We start from the raw sequence: 22317 nt of genomic DNA, 5'->3' as shown, positions 1-22317 counted from the left end.
GCTATCCAAGACTTAAGACCTTTTTTAACCCTCACCCTTGAAGTATTTTAAGCAGCATGATCAGATCCTGCCTTCCTTATTGCTAGGCACGTGTGTATACAAACAGAATATGCCTTGTGCTGCCTCCAGCTCCCTCGAGGGCAGAGCTGGAACAGGAGAACAGTCTCTTAAGTCTTTCCTGCAAACCAACCGGGGGACCAAGAAGGGCCTTCCTCTGCAGTTCTGGGCTGAACTGTCCATCCCAGGGAGAGTCTATTGCAAGAACTGTTGCTAGTAAGGTGAGAGGGTGTTTGTTTGTAGAATACACTTCCCTGAAACCCACCTGACCATTTGGAAGGTGTAACCTGACACATGGCACAAGGATGTATGATGCCTTGTAAAGGAAAAGTCCTAGGTTGCTCCTTGTCCTAACTGTCCTCGCCTAGCAAAGATGGCAAGGAGAAAAAGAAGAGAGAATTGTGGTAGTCTCATGACACACCAGTCAGAAATTAACAAGTCCCTGTTTCAGTCTGTACCAAACTGGTTGGAGAAATACATACAGACATAGCTCAGGAGAACCATGGTACTGCCTGCTCTGGGCTGGTGGCAGCATTTAATGAAGGAGCTGTCTGTGTAGCCTCTTGAGAGGCCTGAGAGAGCCAGAAGAGGCAACAACAACCTTGGTGATGTCACTGTCTCTTGCTGAGACAGTATATTAAGAGGACCCAGATATAAACTGAACAAGACTGGTGGGAAAGCTCTCTTCTCACACGACGGGGCGTACACAGCTTTGTGGGATGCCTGTTCCATCCGTGAAGGCTGCAGTCGCTGTTGGCACCTTTCTGAAGTGTCAGTGCAGCAGAGCCCAAGCAGAAGCCCTTCCACTTCAGTCTCTCTTGTAGTGAAGGTCCTTCTTGACTGATACTTTTATGAGTATGTGCAAGTAGCATCCTGAAGAGCTGCAGACATGGAACAACCCTCTTCCGAGAGTTAAGAGATCTTGATTAGAGAGGCACTCTAACCCAGATGCAGGCACTACATATTTTGCAGATCCACACTGGGCTGCTCCTTCTACTTTCTGGAACCACAAAGTACTCGTAGGAGTCCCTGCTCCGTGGTGGCCCAGAACCAGAATTAGGCTTTGTGCTAGGAAGACCACCCCCAGCACCCCCCTGTGAGAGACGCGGGCGGTGAGGAGTTCCGAGGAGCCAATGTAACGCTGCAAGCTTTGGCTACAAGGCTGAGCACCCCAGCTGCTACCTGATAACTTGGCAGCAGTGAATCAGCCTGAGTGCGAGCGGTAACAAGCACAGAGGTAATTAATTGGAGATCTGTGATTGCCAGGCAAGAAGATATCTTTGCATCCCCTACAATCTATGACGCAATCTTAGGGGTCGAGCTGCCAAAAGTGACAAAGGAGGAGCAGCTCAGTGAAGAAGCCTGGGGTTCCTCTCTGAAACGGGAGGGGAGAATTCAGATTCTTCTGAGACAAGGCTGATGGAGTTCTCAGGGATTTCAAGACATACACATGTATGAACATAATTCTTCACCCATCCTTCACCCAGGAGAGAGGCACAGCCAACGTGGAAATATTCTGCTGCAGAAGCAGCCCCCAGTGGGACCTGAACTCCGGAGCAATTCCAATCACCCTGTGATGAGCTGCAGCCACAGCACTTGGGACACCTGCACGGAAATTCTGGATGTGAGCTGCACCACTGTCAGGCAGGTTGTGTCATCTTCTCAGGACACTCCTGTGGCAAGAGGAGCAAGTGAAGTCAGGCAGCCCAGGAGCCTCCGGGAGCTGACACCCATAGCAGGGAGGAAGGCTCGGTAGTGAGCTGAGCAGAACTGTAACACCATTGATAAACATATCCCCTCGCCCGCTGCCGTGAGCTACCTCACAGTATCTGTACAGTCATAATGAACACGGCTGGGACATGAGGGGAGTTCCCTGCACATCACAATCTGTAGAGTGAAGCCATTACCATGATTTTGGCCATAGTTTTGTTCTGGGTTTGTTAATGTCATGGTCTGGGAATTGGCACAAGCCAAGGACTCTGCGGAACAAGCTCTTTGGTGGCAACTGCTGTTTCAGAGGATCAGAGAGTTCGTCTTATAGACATATGCCAAGCTGCTGCAGAGAACACCTTTCTTCAATTCACACGTTAAAGTGCAATGTCAGGATCCTCATCCTGAGATGAACCCACTTGTGCCCATCTCGCAGAAGAAGAGTCTGTGATCTTCATTTTCAGGTGTGATGAGATGGAACAAGATGTCTAAGAACTTCAAAATTAACGACAACTCGAGACCAAACATGCAATGCTGCCAGCTCATACAATCTGACCCTGATCTATCGTTCTCAAAGGAGTGGTTAAAAAGCCATCCGTACTTTGGATGTGTTTCTCACCTCCCTCCCTCCACTCAGGCCTATCTGTCTTTACCTCTCCCCAGGCATGCCAGCTTGCCACGCTCGCCCAGGTGCGCCCGCCTCACCCTCATCTTCTTGTCCCTGAAGAGCAGCTTGTGGCCTGTTTCATTCAGCTCCAGCCAATCAATCCTGCTGTCATGGCTGACAGTCCCAGCGTTGTAGCCACCAACAAGGTCCACTTGGGAAGGAAAGAAAGGAAACAGGATAAGTACCTCATGTGCCCCAAAGTACTGAACATTCAGTGCTGTCCCATGGGGATCTGGTGCTGGAAATGGCAGCCCCAGGACAGAGGTACGGCCATCCCAGAGCTGCCTCCACACCAGGCACTGACCCACAGGGGCAGGACAGGTCTCTGGTGCTCTGAGCTCAGCTGCTGGCTGAGCCAGTGCCAAGGGGCCTTAAGGGACCTGCTGCTCAATACAGTGGATGCAGAGGGACCTTCTGGGACTGCCTGGCACAGAAAATGCAGAGGAATCAGGAAGGATGGAAAAATACAGGGAGGGAGGTTGACATTCACCTGTTGCTATAGTCTTGATGTCTACCAGGTAAGCCAGTCTCTTGTTCTCCTCCACGCCCCTCTGCTGTCTCTCATTGATACGGACACTGTGATTTGAAGGGAATGAAGATCATTACAGTTACTGCTCTCTACATTCACAGGACTGGATCACGTAGTCTCTCCCAGACTTATCTGCCATTTCCCCAAGCACATGGAGCCTCTTGCAGTTCTCTGGCCTGTACAGCTGCCTCAAGTGAGAACAAACCTTTGACTCGTGACTTCCCTCTGGCAGCCACCCCTCTGGAACCAGGGTCCCCAGCAGCAAATGAGTTACGCTGCTCCCACCCCTGAGCAGGCCATGGCCCTCCCTTCTCTTGAATGAGAAAACGGAGTGTGGTGTTTGAGAGGGACAGATGAGGTCCTGCTGGCACCCAGGTCCCTGGTAACACTGCACCAGGGCCAGGTGGATGTGGCGGCATGTAAGCACGTGCACAGGAGGTCCCTCTTCAACAACAGCCGAGTCAGGCTTCGGTAAACATGTACCAGGGGAAAATGGGCCCCTGTGCTTCTAAAACTTCACAGCCACTCAGTGTAACAGCAGTAAAACCCACTGTCAGAAGCAGATTACTCGTGTCCCAGAGCATGGGGGCCGTGGGGCGCCCCTGTGGGTGGCTCTGAGGTGACTCGCCGAGCGCCTGTGCTGGCCAGGCAGGCAGGGCTAACGCTCACCTCACAAGGTGAGGGCTCATGAACTCCGTGCGGACAGACCCCAGGATGTCATTGCTTCCGTATTCCACCAGCGTCAGCTCCCCAGCGTTGAAGATCATGCAGACCTGAGGGGAGAGGGGACACACTCCCACAGAAAAGCCAGGCAACACGTACCCGCCAGGGAGGCGTGCGGAAAGAACTGCCGTACACAAGCCTGAATTCAAAGCCCCTGGGATGAACATGGAATTGTCCTTGGCTTCCTCTTGTGACTGCCAGATTTTCCTCAGGGGTGGGGATTTTAGTTCTGGGCCTATCAGTCCTGCAGGAGCCAAGCTGTCACCCTGACAGCAGTATGCTCTGCCTCGAACATCCTCTGGCTCTTGCTCTTTCATTGCTCCTCTCTCTCATGGGTTATGACTTGTATAACTGGACAGTCCACACACTGAGCTGTTCTACACCTGGTGTGTGCAAAAGGCAAGTACGGGCAGGAACAGGTCAGGATCTGCATGGAGAGGGCAAGTCCAGGGAACTGCTGAGAAACTGGGCAAGTCGAGAAGTGCCACTGGCACTTCTGCCGGTGCACACAGAGCTTCACTCACCATTCATGGGCAGCATCCCATCCCATCCAACTTACATTCTCATTGTCGAAGAAGAACTTCTCATGGCCTCCAGACCCCTGCCAGGCTACCTGCAAAGCAAGGGCAGGGCGTGGGCAGCTGCCGGGCTGGGCGCTGCGGGGGCTGCAGGCAGGGTTCTCTAGATTAAAAGGTTTTTTTAACCTTTGCTTCCAACTCCTGTTCTCTCTGTGTAGTGTCTTACTGCCTTCTGGAAAGAGGCCTTTATGTGACCAGTGTACCCCCCTGACCTTTCACAGGCACCTCTCCACCTTTCTCAAACTGTTATAAAAAACATTCCCAACAGACCCTTTGCCTCTGTAAATTTTCTCCACAGAATCAGTGCTACCATTTCTGGGGGCAGAATGTCCACACCACATGTAGCTGAAACCCTTCTTTTTGGGGTCATGTTAGCAACTGATCAGCACTGTGCCGGTGGGGGACCAACTAATTTGGAATTTGAGAAGAGCACTGGATAACACAATAGTTACTGTGATGACAACAGGAAAGTGGTCAGCGAGGTAGAAAAGTTACAGCCAAGGCCACAGCTGTCCTCTTCCCTCCTCGAGCAAGAGCTCCAGGTCACTGCTTCGGCAAAACTCCAGTGAGACAGCGAGATGGTAAATGGACTGCTGACAACGCTGCTCTTTGGTAAGAAGTGAGTACAGCTGTGCAATGGAAACTCCTCTGTGCAGTGTGATGTAGAGAAACCTGAGACATTTAGTCTGGCCAGATTTTCAGTGTCGATATCCCTCAACTCAAATCTGTACTCAGGAGCTCCTGCTCCCAGCTAGAGTGATCAGCACACCATTAAAAGTACGTGATACCCGTGTGAACAAAGCAAGTATGTCCTGAAGCCTATTTAATGCTTTGTCAGACACTAACACACTGTCCACATTCTCCAGGTTCAGCACTTGGTGCACTGCGAGGGTCGGGGCATGGACAGCTTCGTCTGAACTGTTTGGTGCTAGAAATGATGCTGGCATAAGCTGTGGTATTGCAGCCACGAATGGGTTTTGTTCCTTTGGGTTTTTTGTTTGTTTAAAACTGGAGCAAGGCCAGCAGAGTGCCACCAAGATGGCTGGGACTGGAGCACCGGCACTGTGAAGAAAAGCCGAAGGAACTGGGCTTCTTCAGCCCGGGGAAGGGAAGGCTTAAGAGACCCCTAATAAAGTGGTGCCAGGCTTCTTTTGGCAGATGCACAGTGAAAGAGTGAGAAATGGTCATAAATGAAAACAGTGATTCCAATGAAACTTAGGAAAAAAGCTTTCCTCCATGAGGACAGTAAAGCACTGGAACAGGGGACCAGAGAAACTGTGAGATCTGAGCAAAACATCTGAATTTAATATTGACCTTCTTTGGGTAAGAAGTTTGAGAAGAGAACTCCCAAGGTCCCTTCTAACCTGAATTATTCTATGACTCTTGCAAACAGAGGTATTGTTCCTGTGCAGAAAACACATCCTTTGAGTTACAAAGTTTAGCATTTGACACTCAAGAAATGCCACAGATTTTCCAGTACCTCACTGAGCTTGTTGGAGCTGATGTCACCCAGCAATAACGTGTCTGAGGTATGGGCCACCAGATACCTGTCCTTCCCCAAGATCTTCACCTCATCAATCTCATAACCGTACTGTGATTTCAGCACAACTCGAGTTCCTGTTGAGAGGTTCTTCACAATGACCTAGGGAAAGTGGGAAGAAGCAACGTGAGGCCATGCACAGAGGAAGAACAGACTTCTTGCCCCATGGAAGACTATGCAACAGATGATACTTGGATATGTCCCCTCGCCACAATATTTCACTCTGCTTTTTAAAGAAACCTTACCATTCCTTTTGTGTGGGATTACAACTAATAGAAGTGTGGGATTCTCACTTCTCCCATTTATAAGTTTCCAGCTTAGTTGGAGGTCCCTGAGGACGAGCCAGCCTCTGTGAGTCTTGCTCTCTCTCCACTGACCACAGCAGGGTGCCCAGACTCCTGCCTACTCTTACCACCCGACTTTGAATAAGGTCAAGCTGCCTGACATTAAACCATGTAAGGAGCCTGCATTTGGCATGGAACTACCCCACACAAATTCAGAAACTAGGAAATAAACCCCCCTTGTCTTTGCTCCCAGCCAATTTCCAGCCAACCTTGACCCTGTCCCTGGAATATCCCCTGTGCTTTCCCAACAAGCAGCTACAAACAAACCATAGGTGCAGGACTCCAAACACATCTAGCTTTAGCAAGCATCCCGTTTTCATCAAGAGACATTCCCTCATTGATATTCTCTTACCTGGCTTGGTCCCACATACGTCATTTCAAATTTATTTTTGTAAATGATTCTGCGAAGGCAGCAGTCAAATTGTTCAACTCCTCCACAGAGAGTGCCCTGAGGAAACAAACCATGGCTCACATCAGTGGATCTGTTAAGGAGAGATATTCCAGACCCCGCACGAAGAGGATCAGAGGTGGGACGGAAATCCACAGGTCCCGGCTGCTCTGGGAACGGGGCTCAAGCCCCACATGCCTGAGGACCAGCCCTATCTTGACTTTCTTGGGAGAACAGAAAGACTGAGAAATTCTCAGAGAAACAGCTTAGACAAATACTGGCATGTACATGGCAGAAGAAGAGGAGGGGTTAAAAATCACCTTTAGCCTCATCTTCCCCGTTTTCCTTCTCAGTTTCCCACTTCTCCCTCTCCAGCCTCGCAATCTCTTCTCCCTTCCAGCAGAATCCTTCCACCTTTGTCTCGTTAACACCCCCACTCCTTTCACCAGCCTCCTACCCCTTAGCCCCTTCCCCTTCTCTGCAAGTATTTGTTCACACATTCAATTAATTCTCCGAAAATATTTCCAGAATTCTTGACTGTTGAACATAAAAAGATGCAAAAACTATTAAAGAAAAGTTGTAAATAGCAACCTTCCTAAATAATTTAAGTGCTTTAAAGAGTTTTTCAACTTAATACAGAAAGATTTGCAGAAACATTAATTTAAAGAGTTTTAAAGCATTATTTAACTTAGTAAAGGCAGATCAAGGCCCAACAGCTGAAGGTAGAACACGGAACTGAAGATAGAGCCCATAACCAGAGCACATAACAGATGATTCACGCAGCTTCTCACAGGTGCTCAGAGGCAGGAACGCTCCCGCCTGCTCTAGAGAAGCTACGAGCTGTGGAGGCAGGAGGGCCCTGCCACGGGCGCCCCGCCGCAGAGCCCCGGCACCGCACGGGCCCGGGTGCCCTTCCCTGTGCCCAGCCCCGTGCCAGCCCCTCTCCGTCCCCGCCACCGGCCACACAAACCGCGCAGATGCGCGAGCCGTCCCTCTTCCATGCCAACGCCGTGATGGTGTAGAGGTGGGCGATCTCCTTGGGCTTGCCCTCCTCCCAGGCGCTGCGGCGGGGGCTCCAGTTCAACACCCGCAGCCTGCGGGGCAGGGGAGGGGGCAGTCAGAGGAGGGGCGCCTGGCCCAGCACCGCGCCCCCAGGGGAGGCCCCACCTGTCGTAGCTGCCGAGGACCACGGAGTGCCCGTCCGGGCTGGCGGCTGCCGTGGTGAACTCCTTCTCCGAGCAGTCCCGGCTGTAGTCAAAGGTCTGAATCACGTTGCCCTCCTTCCCATAAGCTACAATCTTCTTATCGCAGCCGGCAGCCACGATGCTGTTGGAGGTCCAGGCGAGGGCATAAGGAGGACAGGGATGCACCACCAGCTTACCCTGCAACAGGCAGGAAAGAACATCCTGAGGGCACGAAGGGCTCCAGCCCCTGGCCGGCCTCTGCCTTCAGCCAGAGCGGTGCCAGGCCCATCTGTGAAGCCCAGGTGCAGGGGGCTGCTTCATCTGCCGGCCCCAGTCTGCAAACAGAAACCAGGACTGGGAGGTATATCAACTATTCCATTCATTTAACTGGAAAAGTCCTGACGCCAGTAAGAAGACCAGTACCATTAACTGGACTGGGATGCACTCTTAGCAGAGTCTACACGGGCCTTCAGCACATCATGGTAGAGAGCAGACATGCTCAAACTGCTTCAGGTGGAGAGAAAAGCTCTGAGTGAGAACTTTGCCTTCAGCACAGCCTGAAGCACAGAGACCCCTCCCCGTGGGGAGGAGCAGGAGGCTCAGGAGAGGTGCCAGGTGCTCAGAGCGTCCTGTCCTTGGGTGCAGTTATACACCGCTCTGAGGATGGCAAGGGCTGTTCCCTGGAACCCCACCCACCCAAACATTATTCTCCTCAACACTCCAACATCAGGTCTTTCCCGTCACCCGAAAAGCCTTATGTCTCATACACAAAACCATAACCTCCCCTCTTACCACTGCACTCAGTGTGTTTCAATGCATGTAGTCACTCTTCTGCCTCCATCAGTCCCCATAAAACCTAAGCTAGCCAGCACAGGCTGCAACTCCTCTCCGGACTCGCACTCCCTCATGGTCCAGAGCTCCTGAGCTGGGCACACGGCTGTGCAAACAGGAATTTTGCTCATTGAAGAAGGACGTTTGATACCTGTGATTCACCTGAGCCCTCATCATCAAAGAAGAAGCGCACTATGGTTCCATCTGCATGGCCAGACAGGACTCCCTTCCCCGACACACTGCAAAGAAACACAGACAGGATGATGCAATACTGCAGCAGCACTTGCACCTTTATTTTCATAACCCTGATCATCGCTGATGTTCCTCATCAAAGGAACCTTCACCAAAGACAAGCTGGGTGATGGCCACAAGAATACCTAGTACTTGTATCAGTGTCTGTAAAAACAAAGCAGTCAAAAATAGGGGGAGTGGAAAGGAGAGCAGCCACTTAAGTATCTTAATCGTGATATCACAATAACCAACTTGCTGCATTACTAAAACACAGAGAGGCTGAGTAACCTTAAGTGGAATAATGACTTATAGCAAGGTACATCCAACAACTCTAGCACTGGAACTCTTCCAGAAGTGAGGCTAGACACTGTGATGCCAGGAATCCCTAAAAGCAACACAATCTAGAGAAAAACACATCTGGACAAACACTCTAGGCCTAAGTCCATTATTTGTAGCATTAATGTCTTGTGCATTTTGAGGAGAGCAAGGAAGAAGAAACAGGCCTAATGTACCCAGAATCAATGACGATTCAAACAGAAATTCTGTGACCACCGTTAACAACCCAGGAAACGCGCGGGTGTCTCCTGCTGAGTGCAGCCCCAGAGCTGACTGACAGCACAGCAGTGACAGCACGGCCTGCAGTCAGAAATGAAGTGGGGAGGGGGCGGATTGGGGAGAGGGACAGGAGGGCAAACGGGGAAGAGAGGTGGGGTAAGGAGGGGGCGTGTGAGGAGAGAGGAAGGGGCAGAGAGGAAATAAAAACCTTTGGGAATAGAGGCAAAGGCAGAGAGACTTGGGAGGGATTTCGCAGCAACAAGAAGTCAGAGTCCTAGACCAGCTCTAGGGTTAATTTGTTTACCACTCAAAAACCAGAATGGCACCAATTAGTAGGAATCCCATTAGTAGAACCATGACATATCTTAAATTTTTCAGCTAAATGATACTAAAGTAGTTAAAATGAAGTCTTAATTAAAATAATTTAAAATTGAACTTTATGGCTATTTTTCTAATTATAGCCTTGCCACAGATTTATCTGGCAGAATATTTGTGCTTCTTTTAGCTCTTAACTGATGTTAGTAATTAGCTAGATGAAGTCGACAAATTTAATCTTTATCAAGTCATGGATGCAAATACATCAGTGTATGTAAACAATCTCATGGGGACTTGCACAACCAAACTGCATGGGCCAGGGCAGAACAGCCAGGCACCAGGTTTTAGGATGGAATTCCTTCTGGAAAGCACAGTATTTTATTATCTCGAGAAGGAACTGGCAGCAGACAGACACCCTGGCAACCTCCCACACCGCCACCAGACACACCGGCCAAGCGCACGGCAGATGGGGCCGGAGCGGCACAGGCCAGCACAACCCCATACTCACTTGGAAGTCAGCGAGACCACGTAGGAATCCATCCCATAAATGGTGGAAGACTTATTGTTCTTTGTATTTGCTAAACGAACCTGAGAAAGAGAACCTGATCAATGTTGCTCCTGTCTGCAGAATGTGGGTTCCCCCAGCGCCACATCTCCAGAGGTTTCCCGGTCCCTGAGCGGTGCCGGGAATCGCAGGAAGCTCGCTGCTTTCTGGGAGGTTGGAGAAGGGGAAAAGTGGGAGTCATGCTTCTGCATTTCTAGAAAAGCTCTGGGAAAGGACCAAGGGATCTGGCAGAACCCCCGAGGACTAACTGGGAACCAGAACCAGAACAGTCAAGTCAGTGGCGTAACCAGCCCCTTTGCCGCTGTTCTGTGCCCAGAGCCGCACAGCGGCTCCTACCCACAGCCCAGGTGCTTGCAGGCTCTGGTAGCCCCTGCAGGGAAAGAAAATCAGGCAAATAACAAGTCTCTCTACCTTTCCTTCGGCAAGGCCAAAGACAATGATATTCTCCGCTGGCCACGATAAGCAGGTCACGGCGCTCTGCCAAGGAGGAGGCAAAAAGAAAGGTAAGAGCTCCACTCCACCCTGCTCCTGAGACTGCTCAGCCCAAGGCAGAGGAGAGATGGGGGCACGTGGGCAGACCTTAAAGTAGGACTGAGGCCCTCCACGCTGCAGCTTAAACTAGGTAATAGTGAGCTGGGGTAAAGTAACAGGCTCAGAAGGGCCAAAGCAGAGCGTCAGTTACACCAGGTGTGTTCAGTGCGGATGCGCTGCTGGGGGGCCACTCACTGATCAGACATGTGGCTTTCCACATGCTTCTGGTGAATGTACAAGATCATGGCTACTCTAAAAGATTTTTTGCGACAAGAAGTATAAAACGTAAAAATAACTTGACTCTGCCAGCTTCTATGACAGATATGAGAATATTTGTACATTGGGTCTTCATTTGATGAACCAGAAATAGCCTTTATTTCTACAAGCAAGATGGTTACCAGCTGCTACCAAGCACGTCAGGTAGAAACAGGTTGATGAATTCCAAGCCAAAGGTATTCTCAAAATCTGAGATGGGGGTCAGCAAGAATAAAGCTGACCACAAAACCCAACTGTAAGAGAAGGCCAAGAGTTAATGAAACCGCCTCACATTTAAACTGAAGGATTTCAGTCCGTAGGGTGGCCGGTGCTCGGCACGGTGCCACCAGCACTAGTCTCACCAACTCCATTCTAAGCACCCGGGACTGCTTTAGACACAAAAACACCCTCGTTCATACCACTCACCTTCTCTTCCCCACTCTTACCCTTCACATCAGCTACAGACACCAAAGTGTCCCTGGGGACCTGATCACAACTGATATGTCCAACCAATGACCAAGACCCATTTTTTATTACAACTGTTTCCCAGACCCTTATTTTCAGCCTAATGCGGGGACAAGCAGCCCAGCGGTAGCTTAGAAACAAGCCTTGCAAAGCTTGGGATTTAGAGCAAGGAAGTCCAGCCCGCATGGACCTCTCCTGGCCTGGCGGAGATGAACGGTGTCACTGTATTCACGAGATGTATAAGAGTGACCAACATCGTTTGCAAATGGCAGCAGAGGGAAAGGGCTCGATAAATGATCTTTCACATTGACTGAACACACCAAAAATTAGTAAATAACAGTATTTAAGTTACAGGAGAAAACCGGACACGGTGGTAAAAAACCACACATATAGAATCAGGAAAAATAAAGGGTTTATTATGATAGAAATGGCAGAAAAGGCATGGGGAAATGAGAGAAGGAGAGGAAAGAGAAATGAACCACTACATTAAAATCATAGCAGCAGCGGCCCGGCAGCCAGCAACGGCCCCGCCACGAGGCCCCAGGATAACGCCAGGGTCCGGGAAGGGACAGTGGGCACCCGGCCCCTCCTGCCCTCGCTTCCTCACTCTAACCAGTGCCACGACCACTCCACGCAGCAGCTCAGCCACAGACAGTAACAGCTGACCAGCAGCTTTCCCCACCTCTCACCAGAGCAATGGAATTCCAATTCCCCTGCTGCGGCCAGGAGTGGGTGCTTGGAGGGGCTCGAGGGCCCCCCTAAGAGTGGCCACAGCGGCGGGCCACGGCCCAGCCCTGAGACACAGGCTTCCAACCCAGGGGCTGAGGCTGACCTTCACCTGGGAGCAGCTTGAGAAAGCCTGGCACAGAAACTCCAGCAACACCAGCAGCAGCCCCGCTCCTGTCTCCTGGGGACCTGGCCCAGGAGGGTGGTTCCTCTGGGCGGGTACCTCGGGGGCTACCTCAGAGGTGACAGAGGGAACCCGGGGCTCACAGTGTGATGGAGGCAGCAGTCAGTGCACTGCATTTGCTCGTACAGATGGCTTCTTGTGCAAGGAATTGGTTAACACCTTTGTCTTTTCCAGACACCTAGGTCGAGCTCAGGACAATCCGTGCCAGAGACCTGCTGAGCAGACGGCGCTCTGGCACGTGCAGGCAGAGCCAGAGCAGCAGAACACGAAGGCTGGGGCAGTAACCTGGCTGAAATCACAAACCTGGGGAGACTGTGCAGTCTGACTGAACTCTGCACACCTCACGTTTTGGTTAATAAGGAATCTTGGGCCTTAGAGTTGCCAACCTGTGAAAAATAGGTGGGCTCAGGGTCTCTCCTGCATTCCCCTTTCAACTACCTTAAAACATTCTGTCCAGTGATGCCTAAAGTAGACCCCAAAGTTTTTTAGCTGACTGCCATGATCATTCAACAGTTAATTACCGTGGTGTACCCAGGCATTAGGAGGCCTCTGAAGTCTGGCGAGTCAGACATGCCTCAAAATTCAGAGATTATTTTAGGATCTACCTGCATCTTTTGGAGATCAAGCACGTCTGTGAGTATGAGCAGAGACCTCTGATTGTCTTTATCCTACACAGGCTGGAGAAAATGGGGTTAAACAGGACTCTGGGTCTCACCATTTGGATGAACTTGTTGCATATCACCTTCTTGTCACCCCTGCAGAAAAAGGTAGACAAAAATGACTAACAGTGAAGCCAGTAACACTGCCCATCCTGGTTACCCTACTGGTTGTATTCAGTCTGGTCTAGTATTGCCAGACACACTCCAGTTTTGTACACCAGTCATCTATCACAAGGCAATCTTAGGCAGAAAATTTTAAAAAAAAATAAAAATTCTGAGCTTCCAAAATTCTGGTGACCTGCCTTTCTGAGCACCTTTAGCACAACACACACCAGCAAACAAGGCTGAAGCGAGGTGGGTGTTTGCCACAGTCCCACACCAGCGGAAGAGGAGACAACAGCACGGGCCTTTCAGCTCCAGCTCCAGCTCCACTGCAGCCCCGCTGGCACAGAGGAACCCCACCGGGCTCCACGAGGGCTGCGTGTCACAAACTGCTCATAGAACAAATAAACTGTTCCTAAAGAGGGTGTCCCGAACAGCCGAGTGGGAAGCCCTGTGGGGGAGAAGCGGAGCGAGCTCTGCAGAGGGGGGTGGCGGGATGTTTCTCCCTCTCCCTCCTGTGGTTGCCCAGACAGAACTCGCCTCTGGTACAAGCTGACGAGAACCTTCTGGAACAACCTATTGCACAGGCATAAGATTATATGAAGACAACACCCCACGTGTGTCTTTGTTGGCCCACCACCTACAGATCAAGCTCACTGCGACACCGTGGGATCTAAGGGCGGTGATTCCCCTTGTCCTATCCCCTCTTTCCTCATTTCTCTTTCCTCTTTCCTCTTTCTGCACTCTCTCTTCCTTACATCTATCGATCTATGTAAGTTTTGTATGAATTGTGATCAGTTGATGGCTGACGGGTTGTTAGGAAAATAGTCTCATCGCCAAAGTGCCTTTATTAGCAAATTGTCCCTGTTTGCTCACTAAAGCTGCCAGTCAATAGTTACCAGCCAAACTGTGCCTCTGAGTCACTGTGGTGACCTGACCTGCACTGTGGCTCTGCCACCTCGGGGAATCCAAACGATTCACCCTCGTGGGACGAGGCGCTGCGTTCGAGGAGATCCCGTCTGCTGCTCCCCTCCAATCCCCGACCGGCCCCTCGGGCGGGTGATGCAGCGTGTGCGGGGCCGGGACGCTGCCCGAGGAGCGTCCAGGGGCGCGGCGGGAGGGAGCCTGCGGCCCTCCCCGGGGGCACGACGCGGGCGCCGACTCACCACTCCTCCCCGATCCTGTAGACGTAGACGATGTTGTCGGTCTGGCCGATGGCGATTTTGGTGGAGTCCGGGGAGAAGGCCATGCCTTTGACCACGTAGCTCTTCCTGCCGTACTGCGGGGGGGTGGCAGCGTCAGCCCCGGCGGAGGGCTGGCTGCCCCGAGCAGGCGGCCGAGCCCCGGCGCAGGAGCAGCCCCCGCCCCGGCCCAGCAGCGGCCGCCGGGCCCCGGGCGCTCACCTTGGGGTCGGCGGGCTTGGTGGAGAACTTGTCGCGCCTCTCGCCCTGCTCGTCGTAGAGCAGTACCACCCGCTCCGCGGTGCACACGGCGAACCGGGCGCTGCTGGCCGACCAGGCCATGCAGGTCACCCGCGCGGCCCCGTCCTGCGGGCACACGCGGCTCAGAGCCCCGGCCCGGTCCCCCCGCTCCCCCCGGCACGCCCGCTCCCCCGCTCCCCCCCCGACCTGCGGGGCCAGCAGGGTCCGCACGTGTCGCAGCTGCATCGCGCCGGTAACGAGCCGGGACCGGGACCGGGACCGGGACCGGGACCGGGACCGGACGGGCCCGCCTCACCCCGCCCCGCCCCCCGTTGCCCCGGCAACCCCGGCGCCGCCGCTGACGTCATCGCGCCGAGCGGGCACCGCCGGGGCCCGGCCATGGAGGCGCTGCGGGCGGCGGGACGCGCCGTGCTGCGGAGTCCGCGCCTCGCCCGGCACGGGCTGGGGCTGCGCCGGCGCCGCAGTGAGTGCGGGGGGCCGGGCCGGGATCACCCGCGGGCATCTGGTCCGGGCGGGCCCGGGACGCGGTCGCTGCCCGCTGTGGGGGGCGGTGCGGGGTGCGGGGAACGGGCTGCGGCCCGGCCGTGGGCCGAGGCGGGCTGTGGGGCAGCAGTGGGGGGGTCTGCGGGGGCCGGCTGGGGCAGCACCAGGGACCCGCTGTGGGGCTGCAGGCCCGGCTGGGCAGCGGGGCGGGCTGTGGGACAGCAGAGAGGCTGTGGGGCAGCTAGGGGGCTGTGGGGCCGGCCGTGGGGCAGGCTGTGGGGCAGCAGAGGAGCTGGGGGGCCGGCTGTGGGGCAGCTGGGGGGGCTGTGGGGCAGCTGGGGGGCTGTGGGGCCGGCAGTGGGGCAGCAGAGGAGCTGTGGGGTGGCTGTGGGCTGGCTGTGGGGCAGCAGAGGAGCTGGGGGGCTGTGGGGCCGGCTGTGGGCCTGCAGGCTGGGGTGGGCAGCAGCGCTGTGGGCTACTGGCGGCCCTGCCCCACTCCCTGGCTCCCATCCTCCTGCCCCACTTTCGGATTGAGGCCACCTGCCCCGGCGCACCGTGACGGGCGGTGCCAGAACACGCTGTGCCTCGTCCCCGGGCTCTGGCCCCGGCCCGTGCCGGCTCGGCCTCCCCAGCCCCCTGCGCCCGCCGCCCCACGGGCACTGACACACGCGTGGGGAGTGCGGTAGGTCTGGTGTCACCCGCTGCCCTGCGCCTGCCGCACCGCCACCTCCCAGAGACCCCACAGACCCCGGGAGCCCTGTGGGGCGGGGGGGGCTGTGCCAGGGGCTGTGCTGGGTAGCAGAGCCCGCCCTGGCACCCCCGGCACACATGGGCCCTCCTCGGAGCCGGGAGCGGGACGGTGCTCTCCTGCCCTGGGCAGAGGCTGCGGGAACGGTGCGGGACCCGGCAGGTTCCCTGGTGGGAGTTGTGCAGGGGAGCGCTGTGCAGGGAGGGGCTGCTGATCTCCCTGGGGTCTGGGTTGTCCCAGTTACGAGCCAGAGCCGTCTGCCAGTGTGCCAGTAACGTTCAGGGAGCTAATCCCAGGGAAGAGGTGAAAAATAATCCTGACAAGCCCTAGCTCAGCGTGAGCAGGAGGTACCTGGGCAGTCCCCGGGGGAGTGTTTGCACAGAGCATGTCGCTCCGGTGTGCCTGCGCCCTCCTCTGCAGGCTGAGCCCCCAAGGACAGAGGGGCTGTGACCCCCCATCTCTTAGCCCTTCTGCACATCTCCCCTCTCCCCAGTCTCGTGCTCTTTGGGGTTTGAGGAGAGGACATGTGTGCTAACATCTGCTCCAGCTCTCCTTGAACGTTACCCCTTGTACTTGGCACCAGGTGGTTGTTCCTTTGTGACACACTAGTCTGGTGGCTTTTGCTTTCGGTGAGTGAGCTTTCCGCTGGAGCTGCTGGCTTTGTCTTGTGGAGCAGAGGCCGGGTGGATGCTCCTGCTCCGTGTGTTCTCTGCCAGGTGGTGTCGGGGCTGTCAGGCCAGAGCTCCTTCCCGCACCAGCCCACCCGCTGTGTGGCAGAACATGCTGGTGACACAGGCTGGTTTCTGAAGGAAGCTGGAGATGCCGAGGACTCTCCCTAGGGAATCTTTCTTGAGTGAACAGATGCTCTGCCCGTTGATTTTGTTTTTTATTTTTTCTGGATGGGGTTTGAAAAGAGAGGACACAGGAAACAGAAGCCAGCGCCCCTTTAATTCTGTGACCTGCAAAGTAATGCACATGGGAGCTCTCATCCTTCCAATGTGTTTTCCTGGAAGCCAGTTTGCGTCCTCGAAACACCAGTCTGAGCTCTCCTCAACACAGAATCTTTGCAGTGCTTGGACCACGAGTGCTGGCCGGGGTGTCCCTTCCCCAGCAGCCCGCTGCGGCGCATGGCAGCTGCCCGGAGGTTTGGCTTTGCTTAGGCTGGAGCAGCTCGGGGATTCTGATCTGAGCGAGTGCGGCAGCGAAAGCTGGTGTTGCTGCAGCGTGCTGGCGGCTGAGGTGGGCGAGATGGATGCAGTGCAGAGAACATCCTGCTTGTGGTGGAACAGAGGAGACGCAGGCCCGCGAGGGTTTTGCGGGTAGCAGGGAATGCTGCAGCATGTGGGGCTCTGAGCAGGTCTGCAGGAGCTCCCTACCCATGCTGAGGGAGCTTGGGCTGGAGGGCTGCAGCTCAAAGGGTGAGCTGCCCCCCGTCCCTTCCTCCGCCAGGGGTGTCACGGCGCAGGGGAGTCCCTGCCGAGCACGGGCAGCAGAGTGGCCGCAGCACGGTGGGGTGGCTCTGCTGGGGCTGGCTGTGGGGCTGCTGGGATGTGACTTCTATGGTGTTTTGTCTGCACAGAGCTTCCCGAGAGCTGGGCCGACATGCAGGAGCCGCTGCTGGAGGGGATGTGCTTCACGCTCAAGTACCTGGGCATGACGCTGGTAGAAAAACCCAAAGGAGAAGACATGGCAGCTGCTGCCATCCGGAGGATCGTGGCCACGGTGAGAGCTGGGCGGGCAGGGGGAAGCGTCCCAGCCCTGTAGCCCCCCAGGGACTGCACAGTTGCCGCAGGGAGGGTGGCATGCGGAGGCTGGCAGGTCTCTGCCCGTGTGCTCTGTCTGCGGGATGCCACGCTGACTGCTCCCGCCCCAGGAGCACGGCTGGGAGCAGAGCTGGGCCTGCCGCAGCACGCATCAGGGTGGGAATGGATTTCGGGGCTGTTCTCTCAGGCCATGCTGGATCTCCGGGCTCTGCTGTCCTGTGCCTGCAGCGGGAGCCCTCGCAGCCAGGGCCCAAGCGGGTAGCACTCCATATGGTCTGGGGGGCTCCTGCTAGCGAGGGGGGGTGACGGCCCTTGCCACATTTGCAGAGTTGTCTGGTGTCTCCCCACTGCCAGGCACGGGTGGGAGCTCGCAAGTTCCAGAAGGTGATTCTGACCGTGTCTCCGAGGGGCATCTCGCTGCAGGATGCAGACACGCAGGAGATGGTTGAGAACATTTCCATCTACAGGTGGGCAGGGTCTGCGGGGGGGCCCAGCTGGAGGCTGACAGGGCACTGGGCAGGGGGAGAGCCCATGTGGGTTTTTTACTTCTGCCAGCTGCACTTTGGCTGGGTCGGGTGTCTGTGGGTGCTGGGTGTGAGGGGAGCGTGGCTGCAAGCTGGTGGACAGGTGGGAGGCAGAGACAGGACATCGGTGCAAAATCTGGCTCCCAGCACCAGAGCAGATGTGCCAGGGCAAACCATCCCACAGCCTGGCCTTCGGGCCTGTCCCTGGAGGCAATCGCCCACCCTTCTGTGCTGGGTTGAACTGGGCATCCGCTGGGTTGAAGTGGGCATCCGGGGAGCCTGCGGGGCAGCGGGGAGGGGGTGCCTGAGGGTGCAGAGATCTCTTGGCAGCTGCAGGCGCCGGGCAGCCTCTGGCCCTCGCCGGGGGGTGTGCTGCCAGGTCGGCTGGGGCAGATGGAAGCCCAGGCTGTCAGCGCTGCTCGTGGGTGTGCTGGGGGCACAGCAGGGGACCTGTGCCGGGGTTCCTCATTGCCCTGAGCAGCTCCTCACTGCCCGCAGGATCTCCTACTGCACCACAGACAAGCTGCAGAACAAAGTCTTTGCTTACATTGCCCAGAGCCAGGAGAGCGGGGCGCTGGAGTGCCATGCCTTCCTCTCACCCAAGAAGAAGATTGTAAGCACTTCCCTCTGCACTCAGCTTCATGAGTCGAGGGTGGGAGCAAGGGGCTGCCTTCTCCCGTTCAGAGGGAGGCAGCCCTTACCCCTGCACACCTCAGCTGGAAACGGAGCCGGGGAGCACGTGTGCTGACACGCTGCAGGGGCAGGGGCTGAGCGAAAGGACATTTGTCTGTCCTGGCTCCTTTGGGGTCTTTCCTGAGCACAGCTGCCCCACGCGGGGGGACACAGACTGAGCTCCGGCCGAGTGTGTGCTCTGCAGAGGGAGGCAGCGAGGGAGGCCTGGGGGCTCTCGGGTTCCGTGGCAGTGGGCTTGTCCTGGCCGGCAGGCCCAGATAGAGGCCAACGTTCCCTCTCTTTCTTGTACACAGGCCCAGGCTGTGACTCTGACCGTGGCCCAGGCCTTCCAGATGGCACTGGATCTTTGGGAAGCTGCTCATGCAGGTGGGAGGAATTTCTGGAGTGTGTCCCTCTGCCTGGCCCTGGCACTGGGGTCTGCAGATCCCCCCGTCTTGGGCCGTGTGGAGCAGAGGTGGCTTGCTGCCTGGTGGGTCAAACTCCCCAAGCAGGGAGTGTTGTCCCTGCTGTTGTGTTCTCTGCCCCTGCCCCATCTCTGCCTGCTCTCCACGCTGAGCTCTCTGGCATCGCTGAGCTGTGGCTCAGGGCCTGGTGATACTTGCCCTGAGCGGTGACCCTGCACCCTCCGAGCACAGGGGTGCCTGCCCCTTGCCCACAGTCCTGCCCGCACACCGCCCGTGGGCCCTTCCCCAGGCTGCAGGCACTAACGCTGCTGCTTTCGCCCTGTCCCAGGCTCTAGGCAGGAACAGCCCCTTCACCATTCCTGTGTCCTGGAGAGCAGTGAGCCCGGCAGACCAAGTGAGCCAGCCCCCCCGGGGAGCCCTCCCTTCAGGCACCACTTTGGGGTACAGTATGTGCAACCCTGGCCCGTGCCCAGAGTTGTCTCGCATCAGGGCAGGAAGAGGGAGCAGCTCCCTTCTCCCAGCCCCCCGGACCCTGGCGATACCTGCGCAGCCTCCCTCGCCCACGGCGGCCTGACGTGAGGGACCTGTGCCCTGGCTCACCTGGTTCCTTGGGTGGCCTTTGCTGCAGGAGCCCCCCCCGCCAGGCTCAGCCCCGTCCCAGTCCTGCGCCCTTGGTGCCGTGGCTTAGGGGGGACACACTGTCTCTGAAAGGGGGACCCTTTGCCCACCATCTTGCTCACCTGGGCTACGGCTCAGCCTGCGCGGCGCCCGCTGCGTGTCCCACCCACTGAGCGCTGCCGGTGTCGCTGGTCTCGCCCCATCCCTGTGCGGGAGCCTCTGGATGGCCAGTGCTTGGCCTCCGGCGCTGGCCCAGCCTGGCAGGGCTCGGGCTCCCAGCCTGCTCCTCGGTCCCGCAGCCGCCGGACGTGCCGCCCTGCTGGGGCCTGCTCTGCGCAGCAGCTCCCTGCTCACTCCCCATCAGGGTCTGGTGCTCCGCTGGCTGGGGGGGTGAGAGCTCCGTGACCTGCCTCTCCCCCTGCGTGGCTCCAGGCCTGAGCCCTGAGGGTTTCGGTAGCCCTCTGGGTGCCATCTTGCCCCTCCTGCCTGGGGGACTCTGGAACGGCCCCACTGCTCCGGAACAGGCTCTGGGCAGCTGGGCACAGACCTGCCCAGGCAGCGAGGTGTCATGGTGGGGTATTTTTGTTCTGTTTGTTTGTTTGCCAGGAGGAGGAAGAGGAGGAGGAAGATGATAATGTTGGTGAAACCGTAACTGGGTAGGTGGTGAGCTGCTGCTTGTGTTCAGGGGTCTCTCGGATGAACCCTGTCTTGTTTCCTTCTCTGCACCCCGTGTGAAGGGAGCTGCTGGGGCCACGGGCACAGTGGGACCGTGGAGGAGATCTGTGTGCACGGGGGAGCTTCCTGCTGCTTCCTCTGTCAGCTGAGAGGCTGAGGGAACAGAGAGCCGAGCTGGGGGGTCAAATCTCCAGTTCTGCTTTTGCAGTAGAGCTGTGGGGGCAGATGCTGACCCTCAGATGTTACTTGTTCTGTTTTGGCCACTCTTTGCTGGGCCTGGCCTACCCAGGCCTGCTTCTCAGGCAGGTCTCAGCATTGTCCCTCTCCTGCTGCTGATTTCCCTGGGGCTTGGGCCGGGGTGGTGGCCTGGTCATGCATGGCCTAGGGCCTGGTGCTGAGCTTGTCTGTCCCGGGCCTGGGAGGAGGTGGTGGTCCCAGTCCAGTGGTGCAGGATTAACCCGTGGGTCTGCAGAAGTGCCAGTGGTGGTGGCGCAAGAGGCCGGTTCTGTGGTGGCTTTTCTCCACATGCCTACTGCTGGGACCTGGCTGGGGCCTGTCAGGGCCGAGCTGGTGTGAGCTGGGGTCAGCCCAGAACCAGCACTAGGGCGAGGTGCGTGGCCCCGTGAAGCGGCAGCCCATTGTACAGGGGGGCTCCCGAGGGGATGGAGATGTGGCTCTGCCCCCGGGGACAGGGTTTGGTAGGAGGTGGGCAGGGGCCCTCTGCGGCGCCGTGCCTGCGTCGTCGGGGTCGTGAGCTGCCCTGTCTCTCAGCAGGGCTTGTCTGGGGTGTGATGGGTTGCTCTGTTCTCTTCCACAGCAGCACAGAGGAGCTGGGGCGGGGAGCCCGCAGCCCAGCAGGTAAGTTCTTTCCCACAGGGCTGCTCTGCACCTCCCCGTGCACGTCCGCTGCTGGGAAAGGGGGCTGGCGTCTCACGGGAGAAGGTCTCCTTCCCTGCCCAGGCTGTGCTGGGTTCCCAACAGGGTCTTCCCCCTTCTTGCTTTTCAGAGTCGGCGCCTCTTGCGCCCAGAACGAGCTCTCCTACAGCCCAGCTGCTGTGCTACCGCCTGGGGCAACCCCCGGACAGCTGGAAGGGGCCGGGAGGGGTTGGGGACCTCCCTGCCGCTGGCCCCAAGACTCCCCTGGGCTGAGCCAAACCTCTGCAGCAACGGACCAGCCACTCAGGATTCACCCTGTGCCTGCCCCGGCCCCCAGCACAGCCCACCGGGGCCGCTGGCACCGCTGCCGGGCCTGCGCCGGCCGGACACCCGCTCCCCGCCCCGCTCTGCCTGCATGAACCGCCGCCCCGCTCCCGGCACCCGGAGCCCCCCCGCGCCCCGCGGGCACAGCCAGCGCGCCCCGGGCAGCACCTCTGACCCACCTCGCCCGTGGCTCCTGCCTTGCTCCTGGGGGTGGCAGCTGGGGAGCAGCTGAGGCCGAGCAGCCCCCCAGAGTCGGTGGAGGGCTCCTCGGCACACACGGCTCTCGGGGAGCAACAGCTCTGGGCTTGGGGGAGGGAGTGAGGAAGCCTTGCCCCTGCTGTTCAGCCCCATGCCCTCTCATGAGTGAAATGAGCTGGTTTTTAAAGGAAAGCTCGGCCTTTATAGGGAAATAAATGGAGATTATTTTACTGTTGTCGTTCGGGTTTGAGTGCTGACCAGGCGCCATGCACAAGTCGCCGCTGCCCGCAGTGACGCTCCCCGGCGAGGGCGCTCAGGGAGCCTGCGGCTGCTCTGGGGCTCCCACGTCTTCCTCCCGGTGCTGAGGGCTGGAGCGGAGCTGGCCCAGGCTCTGCTGGACTGGTGTGTCTGGAGCACCCGTGATTGTCAC

At 56.7% G+C, this 22317-nt stretch overlaps 2 protein-coding genes across 5 annotated transcripts in view; one reads left to right on the top strand and one right to left on the bottom strand.

Moving 5' to 3' along the window:
* Positions 1-14843, bottom strand: part of IFT172 (intraflagellar transport 172) — a 35485-nt gene extending 20642 nt beyond the window's left edge. For all 3 annotated transcript variants that reach the window (XR_012632353.1, XM_074895134.1, XM_074895133.1), the window contains exons 1-15: positions 14768-14843; positions 14543-14686; positions 14306-14418; positions 13094-13133; positions 10629-10694; positions 10161-10240; positions 8703-8790; positions 7704-7918; positions 7507-7630; positions 6501-6596; positions 5745-5906; positions 4246-4299; positions 3633-3736; positions 2925-3010; positions 2473-2585 (exon numbers count right to left, since the gene is read on the bottom strand). Coding sequence is in view for 2 of the 3 variants with exons in the window: in XM_074895134.1 (XP_074751235.1) it covers positions 2473-2585; positions 2925-3010; positions 3633-3736; positions 4246-4299; positions 5745-5906; positions 6501-6596; positions 7507-7630; positions 7704-7918; positions 8703-8790; positions 10161-10240; positions 10629-10694; positions 13094-13133; positions 14306-14418; positions 14543-14686; positions 14768-14806 (1524 nt within the window). In the remaining variant the exon portion in view is untranslated. The remainder of the gene's footprint in view (positions 1-2472; positions 2586-2924; positions 3011-3632; positions 3737-4245; positions 4300-5744; positions 5907-6500; positions 6597-7506; positions 7631-7703; positions 7919-8702; positions 8791-10160; positions 10241-10628; positions 10695-13093; positions 13134-14305; positions 14419-14542; positions 14687-14767) is intronic.
* A 93-nt stretch (positions 14844-14936) lies between these two features.
* On the top strand, positions 14937-22102 carry LOC141967042 (low density lipoprotein receptor adapter protein 1-like). Of its 2 annotated transcripts, none has more exons than XM_074920391.1 (9): positions 14937-15044; positions 17392-17534; positions 17930-18042; positions 18598-18712; positions 19086-19158; positions 19525-19637; positions 20421-20470; positions 21310-21347; positions 21496-22102. In XM_074920391.1, the coding sequence occupies exons 1-9, from the start codon at positions 14960-14962 to the stop codon at positions 21636-21638; spliced, it is 873 nt and encodes a 290-aa protein (XP_074776492.1). In that variant the 5' UTR covers positions 14937-14959; the 3' UTR covers positions 21639-22102. The 2 variants fall into 2 exon arrangements, with proteins under 2 accessions (XP_074776492.1, XP_074776483.1); XM_074920382.1 differs by having other exon boundaries at positions 21307-21347.
* Positions 22103-22317: the final 215 nt, after the last annotated feature.

This window comes from Athene noctua, chromosome 1, assembly GCF_965140245.1.
Source record: "Athene noctua chromosome 1, bAthNoc1.hap1.1, whole genome shotgun sequence".
Lineage (NCBI taxonomy): Eukaryota > Metazoa > Chordata > Aves > Strigiformes > Strigidae > Athene > Athene noctua.
This window is presented reverse-complemented; position numbering and strand designations above follow the sequence as displayed.